Below are 15559 nucleotides of genomic sequence, written 5' to 3' on the forward strand. Positions count from 1 at the left end.
TACTTGACACTCTTTAATGGTTTGATAATTCAAAGGCATGGTCCCACACTTAAGACAATTTGAATCAATACCTGGGCCCGTATCCACAAAGCGTCTCAGAGTAGAATTGCTGATCTAGGATCTTTCCATATAATTATATTCATTATGATCTAAAAGGATAAACTGATCCTAGATCAGCACTTCACTCTGAGAGACTTTGTGGATACAGGCATTGACCAATACCATTCAGACAGTAGTTCACAGTGGGCTCACCTCAGTGAGACTGTGTGTGGGTCCTGTGCTGTTCAACTGGTTCCTCTGTGGTTTGGGAGGTTGTGTAGTCCGGTTGTCATCCATGACCATGTTCCCCTCAGGGTTCCCAGACCCTCTTCACACCCTCCTCCTTCACCAGCAGCACCTCTGGACCTTCCTCCTCCTGGAAGGAAGAGGTGATACAGATTACACCAACATACACTCCCTCGGGTACATACACACAGGTAATAAATACACTTTCAACTTGTAAGGGGCCATACTTGTGAACATTGATTATTTCCTGTAACAAATTTCCGTATCAGCCTAATAAAAGATCTAAAGAGCGACTGCCCATGAAATCAACCAATCCCATAAATGGCCTATGTGGCATTGATAAGAGTCACAAACATTATTATAGTGTGAAAATAGGCGCATCAGTCTGTCAAAACGAAGTTTGGAACTAAGTGCGTCACAACGAGTAAATTAAGTTTTTTTTTATTACAATTATGTCAACAAATCATCCCCAATTTTTCCTAGCTCCACGTGCAACTCGCCCATCCGCTTCGCTTTTCAGAATGGGGCTCTTTTTTTCCATCACGGCCGTTTATGACTAAAAAGCCCTGTGTGGATTGACCATGACTCCACACCCAAAGTTATATGGTTTGCATGCCCTGCCGAAGGACCCTAGTATGCGAGAAAGGCGGTTGGAGTTCGCCAGTCCCCTCTGCACCACCAGTATAGTAACGCTAGCTTGGTGGGCAACGTTCGGTGGTGGTGAGTATAACCAGAGATACTGTTATATGACCTCTGGCATAATTTAGCTAACGTTACTGCTGGTTAAGTAGCTATCTTTTGACAAAGCGAGGCAGGCTAGCTAACGTTTGACTATTTTAAGCATAGCTAGCTAGTTACAATAGCTCATACTGCTGGTTATATAACGTTATCATTTGACAAGTCGGATTTGCAAGTGTCTTCTGTACGTTATTTACAMGGGCAAAACTAAATAATAAATGCAACTATGGTGATAGTTAACTCATGTGTGGGTCTGACTAATACGATGAACTAGGAGCAACAACCCGCAATGGCGTCACTGGCCTGAATCCAATCTGRAGCTACAGTCAGTCTACATCTATAAAACATATCATTAGGGTTTCCACAATCGGTTATATGGCAAAAATGAATGTAACATTTAAAAATGTATGTTGGTCTTATTTTAAGGTTACGTTTAAAATCACATTTTAATAAGATAAATTGTAGAAATAGGCGAGGTGTTTGACTTTGTGGCTGTGGTAACTAGTGACGACCTAGAATTAGCTTGACCCGAGTTACTGCCCTGATGACACAGGCAACTTCATCAACAACGGTAATGTGTGTTTTATATGAAAGGTTGTATAAAAAATACACGGTTTGTTAAACTATTAGGTGAATTACCCAGTCAAGCAGATACAAGTAGTACAGTCATTTTGGTTGTGAAGTGCATTATCAAAAAGCTTTGTCATTTCTTTATAACAAAATGCAATTTACCACTTGGCTGTCTATTGTATAACCCTAACACCACCTCWTAAGATGAGGAAGTCCATTGTTTATGAGGATTGCTTGCAGCAGTTGTTCAAKAGATATCCAGTTTGCTGCCAAACATGCAACATAGAGAAGACCAGCAAGGGGACCCTCAGCATCACGCAGACATGCCCTCGATGTGAGCATTCCTATAAATTGAACAGGGAGGATGCTTGAATCGGGTTGGTGACATTTGACCTGGTCAAATGTTTACCGTTCTATTTCAGCGAGCAGCTTGGTTCCACCATTCGAGTCATAACCACCATTGATAATGTAATCAGTGCTCTGTTTGTGTGTGACTGACCAAACACAAACGGGGTGCTGGCAAAGACCTTACCTCAATTCTCACCTCTTGTCTGCTCACCAGCGGTCATTGATGGGGAGACCAGAATTAGGTAGGTTTAGTCTGACCTGTTCAAACTTCAACATAGTTTGTCATATCACCTATTCTAACTGCTATTTGGTTATAGAACACTGACTGTGTATGTGTTCACAGATTAAGCTATGGTGGCAGCACATGGAGAGATGTGATGGAGTCCTGACCRACAGGCTTGATACTGATGTCTCTGAATGGAGAGAGACCTGGCACTCAACACATCCACAATGTGGGACAGAAGGTGATCACAAATAATACAGTACAGCAGAAATGTCCAGTATTTGCAACACCCTTTTCATTCCATTTGTCACGGATAAACTCTGATTCAACTCTGCCTAGTTCTACAGATGGACTGTAGATGCTTTTGCCAGACGGCAGCCAGTCGTTTGATGGGGAGACCATAATTGGGCAGGTTTTATCTGACTTGTTCAAACTCCAACATAGTACCTGTTTGTGTGTCAGATATTACCTATCCTAACTGCCATTGGTAATAGAACAGTGACTAGGTATGTGTTCACAGAAACATGTATGGAGTCAGCACATGGAGACTTGCAAGATGATGTGATGAAGTCCAGACTAACAGACAGGATTGACACTGATGTCTCTGAATAAAGCGAGACCTGGCATTAACATTTTACTAGACAAATTTTACTTGTATTGCCTTTTTTAAATTATTGAATTGAATGGTATCAGTCAATATGTGGAGGGAGAAACCCTGTGTATTCTGAACCAGGATCAGGGAACTCCTGTTGTATATGGGACACCACACAGGAAGGTATGACCACTCTGACATGTTTGCCAAGGTAGCCCCATTACTACCAGACAAAATGCTGATAGGCACAGTATCTGCTGGGAATGAMAATGAAAGTTTCACATTGTTATATTAGCAGAACACTGCTTCTATGATGTTATGTAAAGGGTGGTTTATTCTACATGGAYCTGTTACTACATTTTAAAGTAATCAAAACACTTAGTAAAATCTTTGAAATTGTTGCATGTTGCGTTTGAAGCTGAAAATATCTGTGTCCATCTGTATTCCCAGTCATGTGAAATCTGTAGATTAGGGCCTAATGAATGTTTCAATTGACTGATTTTCTGATWTGAACTAACTCAGTAAAATCTTAGAGCATGTTGCGTTTATTTTTGGTCAGTGTAGATATTCTAAACTGAGTTAGTTCATATAAGGAAATATGTCAATTGAAATAAGAGGCCCTAATCTACAGATTTCACATGACTGGAAATACAGATTTRCATCTGTTGATCAGATACATTTTCAGCTTCCAGGAATTGTGTACAGATCCTTGCGACATGGTGCCGTGCATTATCATGCTAAAACATGAGGTGATGATGGCGAATGAATGGCACGACGATGGGCCTCAGGATCTCATCATGGTATCTCTGTGCATTCAAATTGCCATCGATAAAATGCAAATGTGCTCGTTGTCTGTAGCTTATGCCTGCCCATACGATAACCCCACCGTCACCATGGGGACCTCGGTTCACAACATTGACATCAGCAAACTGCTTGCCCACACAATGCCATACAGGCTGTCTGCCATCTGCCCGGTACAGTTGAAACTGGGATTCATCCGTGAAGAGCACACTTCTCCACTGTTCCAGTGGCCATCGAAGGTGAGCATTTTCCCACTATAGTTGGTTACGACGCTGAACTCCAGTCAGGTCAAGACCCTGTTGAGGACGACGAGCACGCAGATGAGCTTCCCTGAGACGGTTTCTGACAGTTTGTGCAGAAATTATTCGGTTGTGCAAACCCAGTTTCATCAGCTGTCCTGGTGGCTAGTTTCAGACGATACTGCAGGTGAAGAAGCCAGATGTGGAGGTCCTGGGCTGGTGTGGTTACATATGGTCTGTGGTTGTGAGGCCCATTAGACATACTGCCAAATTCTCTGAAACGGAGGTGGCTTATGGTAGAGAAATTYACTTTTAATTCTCTGCAACAGCTCTGGTGGACATTCCTGCAGTCAGCATGCCAATTGCACATTCAACTTGAGACTTATGTGGCGTTTTAGTAGCCTTGTATTGTCCCCTAGCACAAGRTGCACCTGTGTAACGATCATGCTGTTAAATCAGCTTCTTGATATGCCACACCTGTCAGATGGATTATCTTGGCAAAGRAGAAATGCTCACTAATGGGGATATAAACAGATCTGTGCAAAAAAGTTGAGAAAAGCTTTTTGTGTGTATGGAAMATTTCTGGGATCTTTTATTTCAGCTTATGARACATGGGACCAAATGTTTACATGTTAACCAACACTTTACAAAGCTAAATGTTAGCGATTCCCATTACACAAGCTTGAACATTTAGCTCTATGCTAACCTCACCAGGTGGCAGTGAWTATTTCCTGTAAAAAAAATCCGTATCAGCCTATCAAAGACCTTTAACTTTTTCTCCACAAACCAATGGCATTTCTTAAAATAGGACAACTTGGCCACCAGAGGAATACATTTAAACCTCAATTCAAGGTTTACTTTTGTTCCTCTGTCTCAAATGTAGATTGACAATATTACATAATCGTCGCATCCTTGTTTAGGAGACTTACTAAAGTAACATTTTTGTATATATGTCAAAGTCCCACGTTTTTGCTTATCCGTTTCACATACATCCATGTGCTTTTACGGAAAAAAYATGAGGTCTGTACAACATTTAAATTAATCATACATTGAAAAAAAAATGCTGAAAAAATCAGTGTCATGGAATTGTCATGTAAGGTAACCATCATTGCTTTCCAGGTGGCAAACAGCGCAGAAGCGGTTTAGTAAACGCCAGTGTATATTAACCGCGGGTTCGAACACCCCTCGCTGCAAGCCTTTTCGGTAAGGAAAATACTGTTCACTGCTGTTCCACATGTGACGAAGTGGATGATTATAATACACATATCATTGTATATGTAGGTGTAGGCCTACACGTCTATGTAAGAGCCTATACTATAGTAGTATCGATTATTTATGTAGCGGTGCCAGTAGCCTATGTACCGGTCTTAATTTTTACATTGAATTAATGGATTTCACATGAGGGTTCTCACACATTGTCGAAGTGAATTGAAGTGTACCATACAAAGTCCCATATGCATTAATAAGTTAAAGCATAAGGAGGACACTATCTGAYGTGAATGAATGTAGACTATTGCTATATTCGTGATCGGAATTCCTATATTACAGAATATGAGAATCAGAGTTGGATATCTTTGTCAAATATAAGTAATTCACCATCTGATACTGATAAGTGTCTTCCTCCATTAAGACTGTCGATTTTTGAATATTTTACATACAGTAGGCTAAGTGTAGTGTGGGTTCCGGTCCGGACTCACAATACATATTTTTTTTATTTTTATAACTGCAATACTCCCATCTGTTGGATGATAGTGAGCGTGCAACCTGTAATCCTACTCTATTACACTTGAATGCTCGTCAAATAACGTGACGAAGTAGATTATTATAAATATACATATAAAACGTAGGCCTACATTTACGTGTACAAGTCCATATAATATAGCCTATGCAATATGATTATTTGGCCATAGCAGATTGTTTGTCTGCAAGGCTGAAGAAAAAGGTAGCTCCTTATTATATGAATTATTCATCTTTAATTTTCTAGCTGTAGGCTACGTCCCTTCTTAACACAAAATAAATGGAATTTCAAAGGGGGGAAAATCTCAAGTGAGATTCGAACCGAGCTAGTCACTCTACACAGCAATTTGACCAGTAAATCAAATACACGTGATTTAGTTGCTATGATTATCAGTGTGCGATTATACGTCCAAGAAAAAGTGTTGAAACACATCCAACTACGTTGACGATTTTAATTTGTAAATACACAAATTATTACAGGAAATAATCAAGGCMACCTGGTGAGATTAGCATAGGACTAAATGTGCAAGATTATGTAATGGGAACAGCTAACATGAAGCCTTTAATCATGTGCAACTACGTCAATGATTTTAATTGGCGGATGCTTCAATTTAACCTCTAATTTTTGCAAATATGGTCCCGGAGCGTTTACCCATCCCCACAACGTTTGCGTCCTATACTGTGGTTACAGAATGACTTCATGGTTGTTAAACCCATCATGGTGGACATAAATATGATGGGAAAGAGGGATATCTAGTCAATTGTACAACAATGCATTAATGTGTCTGACGCATTGTAGAGGTGTGTAAATATAAGTCCACTATGATAAGACAGACAAACCTGTCAGACAGACAAACCTGACTAAACTATTTGGACGTGTAGAGTAGGTGTTTGTTAGTGTGGGTATATTTAGTAAGTGTATACTGGTTATAAAGCGCTGTCGGGTGTATGCAGAATAGGGTGAGATCAGATGTGATGTACCAGTAACCACCTACTCATTTTTTAAATTACTATTTTCTACATTGTAGAATAATAGAAGACATCAAAACTATGAAATAACACGTAGAATCGTGTAGTAACCAAACAAGTGTTAAACAAATTCTTCAAAGTAGCCACCCTTAATAGCTTTGCATTCTCTCAACCAGCTTCATGAGGTAGTCACCTGGAATGCCTTTCAATTAACAGGTGTGGCTTGTTCAAAGTTAATTTGTGGAATTAATTTCCTTCTTAATGCGCTTGAGCCAATCAGTTGTGTTGTGACAAGGTAGAGGTGGTATACAGAAGATAGCCCTATTTGGTAAAAGACCAAGTCCATATTATGGTGAGAACAGCTCAAATAAGCAAAGAGAAACGACAGTCCATCATTACTTTAAGAAATGAAGGTCAGTCAATGCGGAACATAAAGAACTTTGAAGTGCAGTCGCAAAAACCATCAAGCAGTATGATGATACCCAGAGTTACCTCTGCTGCATGGGATATCATTAGAGTTAACTGCACCTCAGATTGCAGCCCAAATAAATTATTCACAGTGTTCAAGTAACAGGCATCTCAACAGCAACTGTTCAGATGAGACCTCGTGAATCTGGCCTTCATGGTCGAATTGCTGCAAAGAAATCACTACTAAAGGACACCAATAAGAGAGACTTGCTTGGGCCAAGAAACACGAGCAATGGACATTAGACCGGTGGAAATCTGTCCTTTGGTCTGATGAGTCCAAATCTGAGATTTTTTTGTTCCAACCGCCGTGTTTTTGTGAGACGAARAGTAGGTGAACGGATGATCTCCACATGTGTGGTTCCCACCGTGAAGCATGGAGGTGTGATGGTGCTTTGCTGGTGACACTGTCAGTGATTTATTTAGAATTTAAGGCACATTTAACCAGCATGGCTACCACAGCATTCTGCGGTGATATGTCATCCCATCTGGTTTGTGCTTATTGGGACGATCATTTGTTTTACAAGACAATGACCCAACACACCTCCAGGCTGTGTAAGGGCTATTTGATCAAGAAGGAGAGTGATGGAATGCTGCATCAGATGACCTGGTCTCCACAATCACCTGACCTCAACCCAGTTGAGATGGTTTGGGGTAATTTGGATGGCAGAGTGAAGGAAAATCAGCCAWCAAGTGCTCAGCATATGTGGGAAATCCTTCAAGACTGTTAGAAAAGCATTCCTCGTGAAGCACGTTGAGAGAGTGTGCAAAGCTGTCATCAAGGCAAAGGGTGGCTACTTTGAAGAATCTCATTTATTTGTTTAACACTTTTTGGGGTTTTTGGTTACTACATGTGTTATTGTATAGTTTATGTCTAAACAATTATTCAACAATGTAGAAAATAGTAAAATAAAGAAACCCTTAAATGAGTAGGTGTTTCCAAACTTTTGACTGGTACCGAATACTAAAGCATCACCAAAATGGGACTTTTCATTCTATTGAACATAAACACATTTTAAATACATAATTAAAAATGAAACGGGCATTTCCTAACATCATATAGACTATTCAGTACAAACACTATGTAACAGACTTTTTAGGCGTATATATCACACAATGTCTGGATGCAATATTCTAACCAGTAATATTCAACACTGAAATCTGTTAATCTCATTATTCCAAATGCATCTGTGGATCTTTTCTGCWGACAAMAATGAAAATKAATCTGTCTTTGATGCAGGGTTTGATCTAAATGTAATAAGCTATAAAGTAGAATGGTTTACATTTTATAGAGTGGGATGGTTTTTCTGCTGGTGTATCCTGAGGTAGGTCCTCTCTGGGAACCTCTTCCCGCAATGCGTACAGGCAAACGGCCTTTCCCCTGTGTGGACCTTCAGGTGCCTCTTCAGGCTGCCAGCCTGGGTGAAGCGCATGTGACACTGGGGGCAGCTGTAGGGTTTCTCCCCTGTGTGGACCCTCTGGTGCCTCTTCAGGTCACCAGCYTGGGTGAAGCGCATGTGACACTGGGGGCAGCTGTAGGGTTTCACCCCTGTGTGGACCCTCTGGTGGATCTCCACCTTCTGGGAGCAGCTGAAGCCTTTGTTACAGAAAATGCAGAGGAACCGTTTCTCTTTAATAWTGCCTGATGTTGCTCCTCCTCCCGGAGCCTGGGCTCTAGCCCTGTCRTTTGAGTTCAATACTTGATCGAAAGGGACGAGGCCGTTTGAATCGGAATGCCCCATTGAGGTGGACACTGGCTCACGATCCCTGAATGAGTGTAAAGGGGAGTGGGTTGCGACTATTGGATTTGTCTCTACGCTTCCCCTGTAATCTAAGCAATATCTGCCCTGTGAGTGTCCGTCTCCTAGGTGACTATCTGGATTCCATGTGGGAGGAACATCGCCCTCCACTTTCACAGTCACCTCATCTACGACCAGACCCTCCCCTTTCTTATTTAGGCACCGTTCAGAGTATACACTACTACTGTACAGGTTCCAGTTCCCTCTAGACAGATCAGTCTGTGTCTCTAATCCCAAGGGCATGTTGCCAGGGTCCATTTCTGTAGTGTAAGAACAAGACGGATCATCAMCGCCAGTGTCTAACACGTCACTATCACCATGGGAATGAACTGTCCTTTGGCTATGGGGAAATACCGGTATATACTCTGAGCCAGGAGCAGGAGGACAGCMCAGTCTCCTCAGCCTCTCTGGGTCTGATCTGTGGTCAGATCCTGTGTGTAAAAGCCTGTGYGTTACAGTTAAAGTCTCGGTGTCTGTCTCTGACTTGAGGATGGCGTTCGGCGTTCCACTGACCTCTGTGATACTGCATTGGGTCTTGGGCTGYGCTGGGGCGGTGGTGGGGTCCTCCGTGGCTACAAGGGGCGCTCCATCCACCCCAGTCTGGATTTCTCTGCTGTGCTGTGGGCACTCATCTCCTTCAGATCTCTCTAGCTTGACCCCAGGACCTGCAGCCTCTGCATCTGCAGACTGACAAGRCGAGAGGAGGTTATACATTAGTTGAGTTGCCATAGGGCCTCACAAGCTCCCTTATGGCAGATAAATGAGGATGTACATGTAAGCAAGTGAATAGCTGAGGGGAGCCTTTCTGAAATAAATGGGCCACATATGATTTGCAAAAGGAACTGTAATTCATTTTTAAATGCAACACTAACCTCTATCACAATAACGTGCTGGGTTGAGGTTCTACTCCCCTCATCAACAGTGATTGGTTGGTCATCTCKCCATGTATTGTGTCCCGCTGGCTTCACAGAGATCCTGTGTCCTCCAGTGAGATGTCCTTCACCTGAGAGAGTGATTGGGGGAAAAGAGGTGGTTAGGTTAGCTACTGTCAATGCTCAACGGTATGTTGTACACTATTGACACGGTCTAGAATTGGCAAGGATGTAAGGTAACACTTCTTATATCTTCTTGATATACTATTTATTGATGTATTATGTTCCATGCATCAAATTGTTTATCAAGGAAATAATAACAAAAGCAGTAAATCAAGAATCTGGTTAGAATATGATAGTGTCTTTGTGCTAGATAGCTAAGTAATTAGGGGAATTAATACATACCATCCAAAAATTGACCAAGATCCTATTTTGGACACCTGAACACATGTGCAGAGGGGCTACAGACTAACACCGGATAATGTGATTTAACCAAAACATTTGGTATCTATTGTACTAGTAGTTACAGGTGTGGCAAGATTTTTCAACTAATCCGGTATTGGCGATACTATCTTCATCCTCAATTAGTGGAAACAGGAGTCTCATAAAATGTYTGTCYGGTCTGTTTGAATTTAGAAAATGCTCCATTATTAAAATAAATCATTTTTGGGGGTCCATTAACTAATCCAACAATGTTCATTCCTGTCTTTTTCAAATCTTCTCTCACTGGTTGAGTTCGTTTTGAATGACCCACCAGAGTTTGGGCATTTTAGACCATTCCATTGGTCCATAAATGAATCTCCACTTACCAGGTGCACCGCCAAGCAAAATTAACTTCACCATTGATTGAGACAGGTGAGTCCACCCCAAACTGTCTAACGTCATGATGACAGACACCGGTCTTGGTTACTTCATGGGCCAAAAATCGGATTGAATTTAGAAAATGTACAGTTTTTAAAATGAAACGGACTCCCTGCAACTGGACACAAACATTTTGTTAGACTCCTGTTTCCACACATCGAGGACGAAGATAGYATCGCCAATACCWGGTGAGATTAGTTCATATCTGGCGACGTTTTGTATAGCCACACCTGTAACTACGAGTATAATGGTCCAAAAATGTTTGGTTGAATCGCATTCATTATCTGGTGATACAATCTGTGCAGAGGAAAACGGGGAGATAGGCACTGTGCTATACACTAGGGGCGACAGGCAGCGCACCCTCGTCCTGCAAAAACGTACCTCTTGCCATTCCTCTGTATCGATCGAGGATCTTGACACTACTGGGACGACTGGTGAGGACGCGCTCTCGCATTGTCCTCTCTGCGCGCTCCCGTGCCACCTTCAGTTCCAGTAGTTTTCTCCGCAATGACCTGTTTTCTTTCTGGCTTTGAGTTATTTCCACACGAAACACTGCATAGTCGTCGTCTACGAGTTTACAGATCTCTGCCACGGCTGCATTTGCTAGCACCTCCATGATGGAGGCTATTTGAGTGTGAAAAACCATACAGTTAGCCATTGTTAGCAGCTAGCGTTATCTAGATAACATCTATCAACCAAGCCCCGTCTCCAACGCGAATTAAAGATGACCTAGGGTAAGAATGTGATGGAGTGCAGTTAAGTCATATTTAGACTTCCTGGGTGTTAACAAGCGACTAAATCACAACAATAAAAACGTACATGTTTTTACCACACTGAAGCAGGCAAGAATAACTAGCTAAGTACTTCCAGGTCACGGATTTTTGGAATCCTTCAGAATAAGAATCCTTTCCTATTACTTTGTACATTAATAATTAAGGCGAAAATGTGCAGAATTATCGATATTTTATACTAGTTATCATACAACCAATAAGTACAAGTATTTCTAAAATATATTTTGATTGTATTTAATTTTATGTTTTCAATCCTAAATGGTCAATGTTTTTTKTGTGTGTGTACTATCATTTATTGCACCTTATGCAGTAAAAGGGGATCCATTTTATTCAGGGTCACTTTAGTTTCAAATCCACAGAGTTAACACCCAGAGGAATTTGCTGCTCATTTTGCGGCCCTTTAGTGGCCAATCACCTTAAATCCAATTATTTTTTTCATATTGGACATACATATTACGGTCCCGCTTTAAATTACGTTCAGTTTATAGCCTYCATAAGCACTACACTGGGCTCCCGAGTGGCGCAGCATCTCAGTGCAAGAGGCGTCACTGCTGTCCCTAGTTCGAATCCAGGCTGCATCACATCTGGCCGTGATTGGGAGTCCCATAGGGCGGCGCACAATTGGCCCAGCGTCGTCCGGGTTTGGCCGGGTAGGCCGTCATTGTAAATAATAATTTGTTCTTAAACTGACTTGCCTAGTGAAATAAAGGTTAAATATATATATTTTTTAAATACATGCTAAAAAGCATCTATAACCATATGTCATTCTTTATTAAAAGGTTCATAAATGTGGCATAACTGTGTGACAATCACCAATGTGACATATGATATAAACATGTGCTWTATAAAGGGTGACATKTTGTGCGGAAGGTCTGGTGGACCAATGCATCAAACTCGGCCTTCATTGGTTAGGTTTAAAATCACGTAAGACAATCAATTGTGGAATTGGGCAGGGTTTAGCCATAATTATGACTTTGTTTAGTGATGATGACATATGTTATACTCWGTAAGGTCACTCCCACTAAGGCCAACTTTGGATGGTTGATATCCCAGGTTTATACAGTATGTGCTGTGTGTGCAATAGCCTAAGGACGACGTTACGCCAAGAAACACTTACCTTGATGAAAGCCCCCAACCGAAAGAAATTGAAAGTGTCTTTCTTCTGGAACCAAGTTACATGTTCCTCAGTACAGAAACACACACACACAACAAAAACGAGCSATATRCRCGGTGCTGGGCCCAGTCAGGTCTTTAACACATTTATCCACTCCCCCACTGAAAGATCAGTCACAAAATGTTGGCAACATTGTAACAGGTTGTAATCAAGCCCTGGTCTCCAGCATGGGAACACTAGAGTAATACCTGGTGCGGTAATTTCAGGTTGGACTACTCCCAAATCTTCTTGGTTCTGACACACACACACATTTTGCAGGTCCATCAACCCATTTTAAATACTTCTCACACCATACAATAACCTGTGGATCATGAGAACCTTCATAAATCAGCAGACTGTAGATAACCTATTTATTGACACTATGTAGTGTCCTGTAATACTTAGTTTGAAGTGAGATAGTCATTCATAACACATCCATAAAGATGCTATAATGCATGACGCTGTATTTAATTTAAAGTCAGACCCCTTTGGTCAKTTATAAGACATACATAAAGCCATAATGATGTGAACACAAATGTATTAACACATAGGGAATTATAACTAACAGCTAAAACAAATACACATTAAAGACATGTTTCAAAAAGTATAATAACGCGATTACATTGAACATTACACAGGGCTGTGAATAGTGTAGCTTGTCAGTGAGCTGGCGGACAAATGGTTCTTGCCTCTCTTCCTGCTCGAGGTACTGCTTGTTGGTTTCAACCTTTAATGTAACAACAAAGAAAGTTAGCAGATCCGTTAGGAAATGCCTTTGTCACACAKCCTGGATAAGGGCATTTCTGTGCTCTGCCAGAAACTCTAAATGGGAAGATGGGGAAACTCCATTCAATTTGTATTATTATATTCCTCTTTCATTTACAAATCTCATGAGGTCGCTGTATATAGGGGGATTTGTATTTAGCTGAGCCTGCTAGCTAGTTACATTTCGAATAGGTAGCATTTGCTGTGAAGTCACCAAAATKATTTGAAATAACRATTTAGGAAGGAGCTACAGTATTTCATCTAAATCAACACTTTACTACAAACTCCACCTTAAAAAAAAGTTAAATTAMGTTTTTCGCTGTCCAGTGGCAGCACAAGTTGGCATTTGATTTGTKAACTCATCACATGTCATGTCAGCAACACTAAAAAAGTACTTCCGTGTCGWGGAAGTTGAGATTTTCAGAATAAAAGTCCCCCACGTAATAGTAGAAGTGTCAACCACTCATATGAAAAATAATTGTCTAAAAAGTTTAACAATGATTTATTTGTTCATATTTAAGTGACATTTCCATTAAGGTCAAATAAATGCCCCCAATGCGAATCACTGTATATGGAATACACATTGGCTTAGAGCATTAACTATTCTGGGTGCCACAGTCAAATAATTGTTGAGAATCCTCAGTAAGGTCTGTAGAATGAACAGTGCATTCGGAAAGTATTCAGACCCCTTGACTTTAAACATTTTGTTACGTTACAGCCTTATTCTAAAATTGATTAAATTGTCTTCACACAATACCCCATAACGACAAAGCAAAAACAGCTTTTTAGAAATGTTTGCACATTTATAAAAAATAAAACTGAAATATCACATTTATAAGTATTCAGACCCTTTACTCAGTAGTACCTTTGGCAACGATTACAACTTCGAGTCTAATTGGGTATGGCGCTACAAGCTTGGCACACCTGTATTTGGGGAGTTTCTCCCATTTCTTGTCTGCAGAGCCTTTCAAGCTCTGTCTGTCAAGTTGGATGGGGAGCGTCACTGCACATCTATTTTCAGGTCTCTCCAGAGATGTTAGATCGGGTTGAAGTCCGGGCTCTRGCTGGGTCACTCAAGGACTTGTCCCAAAGCAATTCCTTCATTGTTTTGGCTGTGTGCTTAGGGTCCTTGTCCTGTTGGAAGGTGAACCTTCGCCCCAGTCTGAGGTCCTGGGCGCTCTGGAGCAGGTTTTCATTAAGGATCTCTCTGTACTTTTCTCCATCTTTCCCTCAATCCTGACTAGTCTCCCAGTCCCTGCCGCTGAAAAACATCCCAACAGCATGATGCTGCCACCACCATGCTTCACTGTAAGGATGGTGCCAGGTTTCCTTTGGGTGTAGATTGATGAGGAAAAACATTTGAACCATTTTAGAATAAGACTGTAATGTAACAATGTGGAAAAAGTCAAGGGGTCTGAAAAATTTCCGAATGCACAGTAGTAACCAAAAGAGAATGCCAAGAGTGTGCAAAGCTGTCATCAAGGCAAAAGGTTTAAAGAATCTTTAAAGAATCTCAAATATAAAATATATTTTGATTTGTTTAACACTTTTTGGGTTACTACATGATTCCGCGTGTGTATATACATGCCTTATTACACAATGTCTGGATGCAATATAATATTCAGAAATATTAAACACAGAAATCTATATATGCCTTCAGGAGAATGCCCTCTCTCCTGTGTGGACCTTCAGGTGCATCTTCAGCTGGTGCTGGCGGGAGAACCTCTTCTCACACATCTGGCAGCTGAAGGGTTTCTCCCCTGAGTGGACTCTCTGGTGCCTCTTCAGGTCACCAGCCTGAGCGAAGCGCATTTGACACTGAGTACAGCTGAAGGGTTTYACCCCTGTGTGGACCCTCTGGTGCCTCTTCAGGTGGCCAGCCTGGGCAAAGCGCATGTGACACTGGGTACAGCTGAAGGGTTTCACCCCTGTGTGGACCCTCTGGTGGATCTCTACCTTCTGGGAGCAGCTGAAGCCTTTGTTACAGAACATGCAGAGGAACCGTTTCTCTTTACTACTGCCTGATGTGGCTCCTCCTCCCTGAGCCTGGGCTCTAGCCCTGTCGTTTGAGTTCAATACCTGATCGAAAAGGACACAGCCTTGTAAATCGGAAGGCGCCATCGACGTGGACACTGGGTCGCGATCCCTAATAGGCACGTTAATTCAATATGTTTTAGAAATGGATTCAGTGCCGTTGTGCAAGATGGCGAAGTAATTGAGGGAAATTATTGCATCCTACCCAAAAACATGACCCATTTCTAGATAAACGCCTAAAATGTCACATGCGCAGAGGGGTTGTCTCGGCCAATGCTAAATGTTACCTCTTGCCATTTCTTTGTATCGGTCGGGGA

General features: G+C 41.5%; 5 protein-coding genes and 1 long non-coding RNA gene across 10 annotated transcripts in view; 2 read left to right on the forward strand and 4 right to left on the reverse strand.

The window, feature by feature from the left end:
- The window catches only part of LOC111958399 (transcriptional repressor RHIT-like), a 35828-nt gene extending 20277 nt beyond the window's left edge, over window positions 1-15551 (reverse strand). The window contains exon 1 of the mRNA XM_070437179.1: window positions 15530-15551. Within this exon, the coding sequence (XP_070293280.1) occupies window positions 15530-15539 (10 nt within the window). The 5' untranslated portion in view covers window positions 15540-15551. The remainder of the gene's footprint in view (window positions 1-15529) is intronic.
- Window positions 1-15559, forward strand: part of LOC112067942 (uncharacterized) — a 539689-nt gene that overhangs the window by 190318 nt on the left and 333812 nt on the right. The gene's annotated exons all lie outside the window — the stretch shown is intronic.
- Window positions 1-15559, reverse strand: part of LOC111958455 (uncharacterized) — a 320242-nt gene that overhangs the window by 30388 nt on the left and 274295 nt on the right. The gene's annotated exons all lie outside the window — the stretch shown is intronic.
- Window positions 259-11406, reverse strand: LOC139023656 (uncharacterized). 2 transcript variants are annotated; one of them, XM_070437206.1, is made up of 4 exons: window positions 10881-11402; window positions 9639-9769; window positions 9280-9453; window positions 259-415 (listed from the first exon to the last, which is right to left on the reverse strand). In XM_070437206.1, exons 1-4 carry the CDS (start codon window positions 11155-11157, stop codon window positions 350-352), a joined length of 648 nt encoding a protein of 215 aa, XP_070293307.1. In that variant the 5' UTR covers window positions 11158-11402; the 3' UTR covers window positions 259-349. The 2 variants fall into 2 exon arrangements, with proteins under 2 accessions (XP_070293307.1, XP_070293306.1); XM_070437205.1 differs by lacking the exon at window positions 259-415 and having other exon boundaries at window positions 4357-9453; window positions 10881-11406.
- Window positions 647-2796, forward strand: LOC111958453 (uncharacterized). Its single transcript, XR_002876532.3, has 2 exons — window positions 647-2183; window positions 2285-2796. It is a non-coding gene; the product is annotated as an uncharacterized lncRNA (long non-coding RNA).
- LOC111958434 (oocyte zinc finger protein XlCOF20-like) lies at window positions 12521-15352 on the reverse strand. Its single transcript, XM_070437234.1, has one exon. It carries the CDS (start codon window positions 15327-15329, stop codon window positions 14865-14867), a length of 465 nt encoding a protein of 154 aa, XP_070293335.1. The 5' UTR covers window positions 15330-15352; the 3' UTR covers window positions 12521-14864.

This window comes from Salvelinus sp. IW2-2015, linkage group LG34, assembly GCF_002910315.2.
Source record: "Salvelinus sp. IW2-2015 linkage group LG34, ASM291031v2, whole genome shotgun sequence".
Lineage (NCBI taxonomy): Eukaryota > Metazoa > Chordata > Actinopteri > Salmoniformes > Salmonidae > Salvelinus > Salvelinus sp. IW2-2015.